General features: G+C 41.7%; 1 protein-coding gene across 5 annotated transcripts in view; it reads right to left on the bottom strand.

Moving 5' to 3' along the window:
• Elmo1 (engulfment and cell motility 1) overlaps positions 1–12,559 on the bottom strand; it is a 532,260-nt gene that overhangs the window by 156,042 nt on the left and 363,659 nt on the right. For all 5 annotated transcript variants that reach the window (XM_026777428.1, XM_005369890.2, XM_026777430.1 and 2 more), the window contains one exon: positions 4–140. In XM_026777428.1, coding sequence (XP_026633229.1) covers positions 4–140 — 137 coding nt within the window. The remainder of the gene's footprint in view (positions 1–3; positions 141–12,559) is intronic.

Below are 12,559 nucleotides of genomic sequence, written 5' to 3'. Positions count from 1 at the left end.
TACCTTGTTGAAGTCTTCAGAAGTTGCTCTCATTTCCTTCCATGTCTTGTTCAGGAGCTGGATACAGATGCAGAAGAACTCCTCAAAGGCTCGGTCGTGGGTGAAGAACATTGGGTGGAAGTCATTGCAGGTCTCGCTAGCTGGAGGAAAGAGAAGCGAACAAAGGCAAACATTTTACCATAGCCGAATGTGGAGCCAACCCACATCAGGTGTCCGCAGAGACAAAGGGACATACCTTTGATTACACAGCCATGGAGAAAAGGAGCTTTGAAAAGGCACCAAAGGACCGCTCCCGCCCTTAAAAGCTGAAGGCCAGGGTTTCGGAACTATTCTTAGGCACATGTTTTGACTGTAAAATGTCAGTTGCTCATCCACCCCAGAATGTGACCCCCAAAGGCTTTGTTCCAGGAGCGCTGGGATAGGTGACCTTTGAGAAACTATTCCAACTGTTTTCTGAGGCACAATGCTTTTATCACCCTAATAGGATAATAGGCAGAAGATGGGCTTTCCTGAACATACAATTAATTCCAACTTTGAAAACAGCATCTATGGTTATTTCTCCAGGGGACATTTTTCCCCCCTTATGGCCATGAGCAGGGCCTATATATGATCATTCGCCATCTGATGTCACTGACCATTTAATTTTACAGGCCAGGCACAGATGGCTGGAGGTCAAAGCAACCCGAATGCTCTGAATGCTGCAACGTCCAGTTCTCACAGACAACCAGGAAATTAGTTAGGACTATTTCCAAGCCCAACTCTAGTGATCTTCCTTGGGAAAGATACAGGCCAGCCTTCTCCCTCTTTCTCTCCCCTCAGACCTGCACTCCAGGCCCCTTTTAACCTCCCAGCAATCTTCCAACCTTGCACTTTAATAGTCCTTTGAAAAGCAAAAAGAATTATTTTTTATGTGTTAAATGCTTCACCTACATGTATGTAAGTATCCTGTACATGAGTGTCTAGTGCCCATGAAGTGGCCATGAAAAGGAAATCAGTACCTGTCTCATGGAGAAGGATATTGTAGAGTTTGGGGAACTCAGCTTTGCAACCAGCTCCACCAAAAACAAAAATGAAAACAGAAACAAAAAACCCAAGATTTAAACACACACACACACACACACACACACACACACACACACACACACACACACACACTTGCACACATGATGGGGAACCTTTGCCAAACAATTATCTTTAAGAGGTGGGACCAAGTTAGGGTGGGACCTAGAGAAAAATGATGCATGGCCTAGGTGCTATCTCTCTCTCTCTCTCTCTCTCTCTCTCTCTCTCTCTCTCTCTCTCTCTCTCTCTCTCTCGTTCCCTTGCAGCACAGCTGAGCTTGGACTTCTCATTCCTCTTTCATGAGTTTTCCTTTTATAATAAATAAAAATAAAATAGGTTTATCTTTTAGCTAGCCTTGTTATTTCCCAAATCAAACTAACATCTATGGTTGTTGCTGAATCGTGGGGCTCTAGCCAGCCATAGTCAGGCTCCACCGTTCATTTGGGAATAGGATTCTCATGCAGCGCCCCTGAGTAGCCGCTAGCCACGGTCCTTCATATTTTCTCATTAAATGCCTCAAAGCTGCTCCAAGTCCTCAGGCACCTTGGCCACCCGTGACTGCACGGCTGACTTCTGGGTCCAGTTTTTTCCAGCGCTCGCGGAAGCTCAGGCAGGACACAGCCTTCCCCGGGTGTCTCTGTTTGGCATTGCTTTCTTACTCTCTTTGTGCTCGTGTAGCTGCTGACCAGTCAGGGACTTCAGTGGAGCATAGAGTCTGTGTTTTACACTGAATAATTGTTTTTAATTTGAGCACATCTTTCAGTATTTAAAGCTAAAAACTGATTCAAGCCGGTCATGCAGCTACAAGTATGCTGCAACACCTGTTGGCAGGTAACAGTTATTAAACCTACTCCAAGGGCAAGATGACAGACAATTTAACAATCCAAGAATTCAATAGCTTTTTTACTTATACCATATATGATGTTATGCAAGGCTTATATGATTTCCCTCCTACAGAAGGTGCTAAGATATTGTCTGAGAGAATTCGTATTGTTAAATGTATTAATCAGACTCTGACAAATGGTTAGGATAGATTGACTGATAGAATGTCTCTCCAGGAAGGTAATATGCATGTTATAAAAATTATGTCCAAGGATGAGACGTTATCTTTACTGGACAGACTTCACACCTTGGAATTCTCAATGAGGTCATTAAAACAGAACCCTGGACGGGAGATCAAGACTTTACAATAGGCAGTGGCTAAAAAAAAGATTTGAAAAGATTGAGAAATTTATCAAATTTGTTGACCAGGGACAAAAGGTACAAAGACAAAATGTAGCCTCATCAGTATGTACCAAACTCCAGGGTAGCTTTCCCAGAGTTCTCCTACCTTTCCAGCTATATCATCAGAAAGAGCATCCGGCACCAAATATCCTAAGGTAGCCAAAGAATATACATGGGATCCCATATGTATAACTGATATAAAGGAAATCAAAGAAGTAATTGTATCTTAAGGAATACATTCATCCTTCATTAGAAAAATGGTCAACCTGTGGGCTTCAAGTAACAAGGCAACGGTACAAGATTGGATTCAGTTAATTTCAGCTATCCTAGAAAATGGACCCCAGCTGCTTTGAAAGTGTTATTGGAGAGAAGAAGCAAAAATTTTAGAGCAACAGGAAAAAGCAAAAGGACTTCAGATTTCCCAAGATCAAATTCTGGGTGAGGGAGATTACTCTGATCCTCAGGATCAGGCTCTTCACGATGAATACACCTTGTCCCTATGTAGCACAGAAGCTTTAAATGCTTGAGACAGGATTCCAAAACCAAAAATGAGAATTAAATCATATATTAGGGTTAAACAGGGTCAGAGAAAATCCTTTAGTGACTTTTTACAAAGATTAATTAAGTCTGTATAAATAGGAGTAACAGACCCAAAAACTAGACATGTACTAATTTGGCTTTTGAGAATGCCAACTTAGAATGCAAAAAGATCCTTAGGCCTTTAAAGGTCAGATCAGCACCAATGAATGAATGGATCTTGCATACAATGAATGTTGAGACACTTCCTGTAGTACTGAAGCTTGGGTAGGAGAAGCAATTTCCAATGGTTTGAGGAGACATCAAAATACCAAATGTTTTAATTATGGTAGAATAGGACATCTGAGAAGGGATTGTAGACAAGAAATTCCTAGGAATAATGTCTTCTCTGAGAATGGCAAAAATAGGAGAACTCAGCATTCAGGTAAATGTAGAAGGTATGGTAAAGGCCAACATTGGACCAATGAATGTAGGTCAACAAAAGACAGACAAGGCAACCCGATACCATCAGGAAACTCCTTGGGGAGGGGGCTCTCGCAGGCCCCCAAGTCAAAAGTGGTCCAGTCATTCCCAGTCACTGTGGACGACATGTCTCACCAGGAAAATTAAAAATTCCAGTGTCTACTGTAAATAAAAGGTATTGGTCTGGATGATGGAGTAGATATGGAAGATGAATCAAAAACTCCAGTAGGATATAGGAAATGAATATTCTGGCAGACTTCTATAAATGTGCCAAGAAGAAAACAAATTTCACGTGGAGTGTCCAGAGGGGAGAGACTGAGCAGGTCAAGAGTAGAGCTTACTGCAAAGAACTTCTCCTGCAGAGAGTCAAGCTGCTTGCCATGCGTGTGAACATCCACTTCACTTTTGGTACAACCCCCTTCTGGTACAGGCCCACAGCCAGTGACCTCTGACATTCCTCCAGAGAGGATGTTATGCTCTGGCAGCTGTTATGTGCCACCATATACATCCACAGGCCTTATGAGTATAGTGATTCTATATATCTGCCCATCTAAAGCAGCAGCAACTGGGTGTATTTGTACAGCTCCCCACTTCTGAAAGGACAACTTGATATGCAGATAAGCAAATGTCACTGTACATCAGACAGCATAAGAACAGAGGTTACCAGCAATGCAGTCATGCAGAAAGGATCTAGAAGCAAAGATCTGGATTCATGTCCAGCCCATGCCAAGCAGGGGAAAGTCACTTAGCCCATTCTTAGCCCATATCATCTTAACTAAAATGTAGAAATGAAACTCACTCTCCTTTCTTTTTAGGCTTTAGAGAGAACCACATACCACAACTCATTTTTAAAATGCCCTGGAAAAGATAAAAGTTAACATAAACATGGAGAGAGGTGCTGGTCATGACAGCAAGACTTATACGTCAGCACACCATTCCAAAGTCATTCCTCTATTTTCTTGTCAGGTTTATTCACATCCCAGCAATGAAAAGCAAGAAAACACAAATAGAGTCACTCCACCCCAGAGAGGCACCAGCAAATATGAAAGTTTGTCCTGAGATACAAAGCTATTCAGAAAGTGTGGAACACCAATACAACTGTGCAGCTTGATGCCCTGGTCAATGAGCCGTCAGTCTCCCTTTCATGAGCACTGGAGCCCATGAAATTTACAAGTCTACAGAAGCAACTTAAGATGCTATTACCATCCAAGAACTCATTATTAATCATATTATCACAGTATCATTTTTGAACCTAGTATGATTATATGTGTACTTTATGCCCTAGTTAAATTTTTATAGCATTACTGGAGCTGAGACAGCTCCAAAACTCAGGAGCCCCATTTTTACTTGGATGGAGAGAGAGGAGAGGAAGCTCATAATAATAGGCAGTATTTATTGGATCTACATTATGTGCTCGGCACCACAGGCACTATCTTAGTAACAACCCAGGAAGGTAAGCATTATGGGTATCTTCATTTTATACTGAAGGAAGGTAAAAGTTGCAGAAATGCAACCTTCCATCGTGAGCTTTTTTAGGTGGCTCTAAGCAAGCATTTGAAACCTACAATTTAACTGGCCTAACAGTAGGCTCCTAGCCTTCACTGACATTAAGAGTACAGGGAATTTCCTGGTGGTTGCTGCTTAGAAAATTAATTTCTCCCTGCATGTTTCTGGACCTTCTGTACCCCTCCTTCAACAAGAACCAAGATCATGACCTGCAATGCAATGGGGCTTCTAGAAAATGCACAGCTACAGCTTGCTGGTTGAGAACGCATGGCCTTGTGATCATAGCAATAAAGTCAGCAATTCTACCACTGTGAACCCAAACTGTACAGTGGTTTTGTCTTGTTAGAATCACTTATTTACAAACACATGGGAGGTGTATTAGTTTCTTTTTTCCTTTCCATTGTTTCCTCTTTTAAAGAAAATAAGAGATTCCGAAAGATGAGATAACTTTTCACATTGTATAGTATCTTAGTTACTTTTCTGATGCCATGATAAAACCCAATAACCAAGGCACTTAAAAGGCAGAGTTGAATGGGGGCTTACAGTTTCAGACATAGGTCTATGACAATCATGCTGGGTAGCTTGACAGGAGGCAGGTAAGCATAGTGCTGGAGCAGCCAAGAGTGAACATCCCGATCCACACTGGAGTGGGTAAAACTAATTGGGAATGGCTTGGGCTATGAAACCTCAAAGCCTACCCCCAGTGACACACCTCCTCCAACAAGGCCACACCTCCTAATCCTTCCAAAATAGTTCTACCTTCTGAGGACTAAGCATTCAAATATATGAGTGTAATGGGAGCTATCCTCATTCAGATCACTATACACATAGATTGTGTTTCTAGGATTAAAATTGGGTGGAAATGACTCCAAAGCCAATCACTGCTGTTCTTTTGTGGTCTATGTTCTTAATTGGGTTTGTTGGTTAACTGTCTCTGCTAAACCTCCCAAACATAAATCTAAAGCGATAACATTTTTTTTATTCATCACATTTTTACAAAGTAAAATCTTTCAAGGGGTAAACTTTAAATGCTTAAAGCACATTTCAGGGCTGTGATTCCTCTGCTTTTGTCCTCCTACTCATGGTCCAAGAAGAGGTCCGGTTGCCAGGGACACTGTTTTCTTCTCTTTTCTTTGGGTCTGGGCCAAATTTCATCTTGATAGCTCTCTTAGATACCAAGAAGATCAACTTAGTACCAAGCTTCTGGTACATAAAGATACTCTTGGTGTCTACCACATACCAAGCTACCCCTGTGTAGTCAGTCACCAGTGAAGGTACACTGGATAAATTCATGTGATTGATGTATTTAAAGAACCTTATAACTTCAGGTGCATGTAAACAGAAACCCAATTTTGAGCTTGATAATTTTACAGGTGGTTATAAAATACCATTTTCAGCTTCTCTTTTAACAAAGAGAAGTCACATGAACAAATCATAACCAGTGACAAAAAAGTAGAAATTGCTCAGTAGAGTTTCCAGGAAAGGATCTTATAGGGGAAGGATTGATTTGCTTATGCTCCTTTACCCCTGATTTCCTACTTAACCCATTCATGTTGGAAATGTAGGATGATGACTGGATTTCCACCATTTTGTCAACCTAAAAATGAGGGCTGTATTGTAGATAGCTGGAAAGAGTTTTTGGTGTTACTGTGGAGCTACCCTAACAACCCAAACTTGTTTTTCTGGAACTCTTTGCTTAAATCATTGTTCTGGGGGTTTGGATTTTTGTTGTTATTATTTTGCTTTGCTTTACTATGCTTAGATACTAGCTATTGATACAGAAAGTTGAAATTCAGAAATCTCAAAGATAGTAACTTAAGAAAACACATTCCTAAAATCCTGTGGCAGTCCAAGGGGAGGGGGAGGCAGTAAGTACAAGAGCTATGGTCAAACATATTTGTATACAAACGTCAAATCTGATGTTTCCTTGCATGCTGTATATCCTTAGATGATTAGACTCCTGGAGCATGTCACATCAACTGTGAAATGCAATCATATGAGATGTTCAAAAGCATTAAATTATTTCTATCAAGTACATGCTGAAGAGCTTGGTGCACATTCTTTGCTATCCCATTGTCGCCAGTGACATTCCATAGCTGCACAGAGACTCTAACAATGCTAGAGATGGGAAAGGAAGAAGAGTCTGAGGGCTAGGCCTTGGGGTCCAGTAGATATGGAGGGAATGGAGTCAGTCGCTCTTATTGACTATGTTAAAACCTGTGGGAGTACTGAGAGCTCAGAGGGGAAATGTCCCACGTAGAGGGAGCACTGGGCTGGGAACTCTTCTCTGAGATTTTTGTCCTTGGAGGTACTCCCATCATCTGCCCTCCACACACAGAAACAGATGGAATAATGGAGTTAGGTACGCTGCAGTGGAGAGCCAGGAAGAGAACCCAGCATCGTTCTGTCTGTAGAGCGTTTTCAGACTATCCGTGAAAGAACTGCCTTGTCATCAGTTTCCACTCCTGTTTTGTTTTTACTCTGCTTTGTTTGAGGCAGGGTCCCTCACAGTTCCTCAGGATGGCCTTCCATGCACAGTCTTAACTCAGCCTCCTGGGAATCTAAGCATGTGCCACCATGTTCAGTTCAGCCTCTGATGTTTTAAGACTTGCCCTTTCACTGAGGAGTAGGCAGGCAACAAATCAGGGGCAAGTTAGTCCTTCACAGGATATACGAGATACAACTAAATCACTTCTATGGGCTCTTTTAGGATCTTCCTGCATTAAAAATAAAAATAAATATTATTAGTGGTAGACTTTAATCTCTAAAACTCTCAAAACGTAGACATTCAGGACCTGCCCTGGTTTGCCTTCTGTGGTTCACCAGGACTGAAAACAACTGAGGGGCAGAAAGGGCTTACTTCATTTTACAGGCTGCAGTCCGTTGATCCAGGAAGGCCAAAGCAGAAACTCAAGGCAGGAACTTGAAACAGAAACCACAGAATGTTGCTTACTGGCTGGCCATCTGGCTTATGCATGCTCAGCTATGTTACTAAAACAACCAAGGTTCACCTGCCTAAGGATGGTGCTGCCCACAGTGAGCTGGGCCCTCTTACATCGAATAGCAATCAATATGTCCCCACAGACATGTCCACAAGCCAGTGCCGATGGAGGCAATTCCTCAGTTAAGGTTCCCTTTTCCCTGGTGTGTCACACATTGGCAAGGAGAGTAGCTACCACAGAATCCATCCGAATCATCTGCTACACTTGAAGGTAACAGCTGTCAGAAAGACAAAGTGGTACATCCAAGACTTGATGATAACAGAAGGGTCACAAAGATGCTTTCACTTCAACTACTGAGGTTCAAATCCTAGCTCTTTCACAGGAAAGTCTTTTCATGATCTCTGCCACAGTCTTCTCATATGAAGCCTAAAGAACATTTTATCAAATAATGGAGAGGATGGGAATAGCAACCAGAAGACCAAGCTCAATGTAGTTCAGGTCAAGAGGATTACTAACCTCATCAGTCATGGTGTAGATGTCTAGGGCTACCCACTTAATAAGGAGAGTTTGTAGATGATCACAAGGAAGTACTAGGTCTCAGGAGAAGTCTTTAATTCAGAGATTTTTTTTTAAAAAAAAATAGAAAGGGTGAGCTTACTATTGTCTTTTAAGGAAAACAACAAGGGTTATTGAAGAAAGAAACTGAAGTAGCAGGCAATGATTTTATAAATGAAATTTAGAGAAAAGCATTCAATGAGACAAAAATAGTAAGACATTTTAAAAGCCAAATTGTTCTTAAGCACGCTATTTTTAACTCAGTGAGATTCCACTTTATACGGGAGGATCGACTCATTGGCCAATTTGGAATATAAAGATACTTTCAGGGTTATAAGTCAGAATGCTAATTTGCTGACATTTAGTTCATTTGTAAGTATCTATAATCTACACATGTAGCTTTTGAAAACAGTAAGAATGTGGCACTCTTAAGTAGCACCTTGTCTGCAGCGTTCTCATCCCATTTGCTATTGCTGTAAGAAAATGCTGGATGCTGGATGCTCTGTAAAGAGATGCTAAAGCCACTCACAGTTCTGAGGGCATCGGCTGCCCCTAAGGCCATTGACTATGTGACAGATGGAAAAACTGTGGGGAAAAAAAAAAAGAAAAACTGTGGGAATGTTTGCGTGAAAGAGAGATTACATCCTAGGAAAAGAAGCCATATTTGTTTCTCTAAAACCCTATTCTCGAGGGAGAACTCTCTCTAAACAACAAGCAATAACCCTAACCACAGAAATGCCTCCATTTCTGCAAAGTTCCACTTTGTGAGGTTACAATGGGGAATTAGCCTTGGGGACAAGAACTCACAGAATACAGAAGTCATCCAAAGCAGCAGCCCCTGCCAAAGTAGATGTGTTCCTATTTCTGTTGGACAACATGAGATGAGGCCCTCTCGTCCTGAGGGTCTCAGAAAATGACGGCTGTCGTGCTATAATGAATAAGCTCTGAGCGGGAAGAATGCTTTCTAAAATCGCCATGACCATGCAACCTCCCACCTCTCATCAGCGTTCCCTTCTCAGGTAACACTCTCGCTCTCACTCCCCCTCCACCCACAATGCACGCACACATATACGCATGCACACACGTATGCATGCACACGGAAGATAGTGCATTTTTCTTTTTTACTCTCCAATGCTCATAGAAAGCTAAGAGAACTTAGAGACTGTCTGCACTGAACCTCACAGCTTTTATCCATTCCTTTAGAGACCGGATGGTCTTCACATTTTACTGTGGTGTTAACGAATCAAAGTGACATTAACTGGCTAAGCTTAGTGTTTTCTGTGTGAGCGTTTATTCTTCATAAGAAAATTGTTATGTTTTTTTATACCTCTTCATACGAGCTAATGTAGACCATTATATAAGAAAATTAGCTAACTAAAGATGAAATGACAAGATGACACTGGCAAGCACAGACCAATTTTGCTCTTTCATGGTAATTTTCTCAGACACATGTAAATTTTAAAACGCTAAAAAGCTCTCCATGACCTGAGTTATGCAAAGAGAGTCTTTGGACTCATTTGGAACAACTGGGAGACATAGGCTTGAGAAGCAATGGGGAAATTATACTTTTTCTACCATGACATTCTGAGCCATTTGACTAGCTATGATCTTTGAAAATGTGCACTTTGAAAGATTAATAAATAGGGCTAACACATGTGGCATTTTACTGTAAAACTACAAATTACAAGGAAGAGAAAGAAGTCTTATACACTCAAAAGACTTAAATTTATGACAATTGCCGGAGCAATCAGAAAATGTCAGTAGCTATTCATGGCAGAGAAACTCACATTAGGACTATCTGGGGTTCTACTGTAAGTCCGAATTACACATTTATGAATCCTCGGATGCAAATGCATACATATACCTTCGTGGGAAAATCATCTTGCTGTCCCCTAGAAGACCTTGGGCTTTCTATTTTTAGATGTGGTATTATTTAACTGTTGGGTTTTGCAGAGCGACACTGTGTGGGAAGATGCTCAGAGTTCAGAACCTTTTGTAGGTAGGAGAGGTGAGGAGAGGAGAGCCAGGGCAAAGATCTTTCAGTTCCCACATTTCCCTAAGTTCAGCCAATATAGAAGCTACCACCCCCGCCCCCGCTACTTCAGACAGAATCAGAGGCTTTAAACTCCGTCAGCACTTCACGGCTCCTGAAGCTGGCTTTAATAGAACTCTGGGTAGTCCTTTTTTACCGTCTACCCAGCCTAAAAATAGCATGAAATCTACAATGACAGACACAGTAGTGAATCCAAGGCTTTATTGTTCGCTTTCCCTCCAGGCCTTTCTCCAGGTCTTAGAGAAAAGAGGTAAGAAATACTAAACCAGTGTTAGTGTTAAAAATCAAGACACCCACCTCACCAAAAATCTACTGAGGCTGTGTCTCAGGTATGGAGACCGGTTACAGAAGACCAGAGGGACTGCAGGTGCCAAGCCTGGTATTCCCACCGAGTAGCAACATGACCTTGAGTGTCCTCTGGTCGTGCTGGACCTTAATTTTCTCATTAAAATAAGAAGATATCTTTGATCTCACTGAGCTGTTAGGGTTAGACATTAATGTAAACTGGGTTATATGATATCAAAAATAAGTATTACAAAGATAAATATAAGTATCAGTTGTTACCAGTTTCAATAAAGAAATTAATGTATATAGCTCAAATGATAAATTTAGAAGACCCAAAGCCATCAAATACAAAGGCTTATAAAATGACAGTACCAGAGTAATTTTGGGAAGACACTACTAGTACATGGATGGAAAAATAAAAGAAGGAGGAGAACTCGGGCCTCCAGTAAGAAACCTGCATATGCACTCAGTGAATTTAGGACATGAAAGGAGCGGGGGGAAGAAAAGGAGGCATCTGTCATGTATTAAGTGTTCTGCACATGCTAGCCACATAAAACGTACAGCATAGAGCGTGGCACTTTCTTGGAGCCAACGTAACTTTGGTTTAAGTTGTGGTGAAGTCTTACTGAGTCAGCTTCCCACAACTCAGCCCCGGCTCTTCTGTTAAGTCATAACGTAACACTGACAAGGTCGTCTTGCGAGCTATTTAGCCAAAAGTGAATAGAGAGAAAAATCCCAGGAAATGAAGATTTCTGATAACAGAAGTGGAGCGACCCCTGGGAGTTTGCTTGTAATTATAAAATGATCGTGCTGATATGGCTTGCTCCTGTCCTTTGTCTGCTAACTCAGATCAAGAAAAGTAGGAAACAGGATTTGAATCCCTGGTAACTCATCTATCGGAGGTGGAGAGGGAAAACCCATCATTTCTGGAGGGACTTTCAAGTGTGAGACTGTACCTTTTGGGCCTGAGGAGAAAAGGGGGTGGAGGAAACACATTTACTGGAAAGGAGAATCAATCCTGTGAGTTCGCAATGCCCACCAGAGTGCAGCATTCTTAGCCTGCTAAATACAAGCCACCTGGCTTCGGGAATCAGTGTGAAGTTTAATTCTGCGGGTCTAGATGGACTTTCTCTGGTCTGTAGAGGTGGTTCTGGAAATTACCATTTGAATATATGCAAGCTGAGTATACGACAGCTTGTCCTACCTCATGTGGGTGGGCGCCCACCCAGTGGCACCCACCCAGGTCCAATAGGACAAAATTTAGAGATAGGAGGTACCTGGGTCCATTTGTCCTACCCAACTGCTTGATCTGCGACATGTCAGCTCTGCTTCCTCTGTCAAGGACTGCGTCTGACATATCAGCTCTCCAGTTCTCAGTCCCTCAGACAGAGATCAAATAATGTCACCAGTTTTACTGGGTTTTCTGTTCCTACGTGGCACATGCTGAGCCTGTTTGGTCTCCAGTGACTCTACCAGTTACTTACTGATGCACTATTACTAAAAACTCAGAGAGAGAAATTGGGGTTCAACCTGGAGGTCAGAAAAGCAAAACAGCCAGCCACTGACTCTTACCTCTATCTCAGTCTGAAAATGGTGACGCTGCCTCCAGGAATCTCAGAATGAGACTGAGAGTGAGAGCTGTCTCCCCCCACCCATTTTATAGTCATCTCCAGACCTGGGATTAAAGGTGTGCACCACTGGGATTAAAGGTTTGCACTGCCTGGTTTCTATGGTAACTGATGTGGCTACTGGGATTAAAAGTGTATGTTACCACTGCCTAGTCTGTAAGGCTGATCAGTGGGCCTGTTTTACTCTCTAATCTTCAGGGAAGTTTTATTAATTAAAATACAAATGAAACACTACTACAAATACCTCATAATAAATCTCATAAATATAAATATTGTATATGCATGAATACATACAAGTTTAATTA

This window comes from Microtus ochrogaster, unplaced genomic scaffold, assembly GCF_000317375.1.
Source record: "Microtus ochrogaster isolate Prairie Vole_2 unplaced genomic scaffold, MicOch1.0 UNK66, whole genome shotgun sequence".
Taxonomy (NCBI): domain Eukaryota; kingdom Metazoa; phylum Chordata; class Mammalia; order Rodentia; family Cricetidae; genus Microtus; species Microtus ochrogaster.
This window is presented reverse-complemented; position numbering and strand designations above follow the sequence as displayed.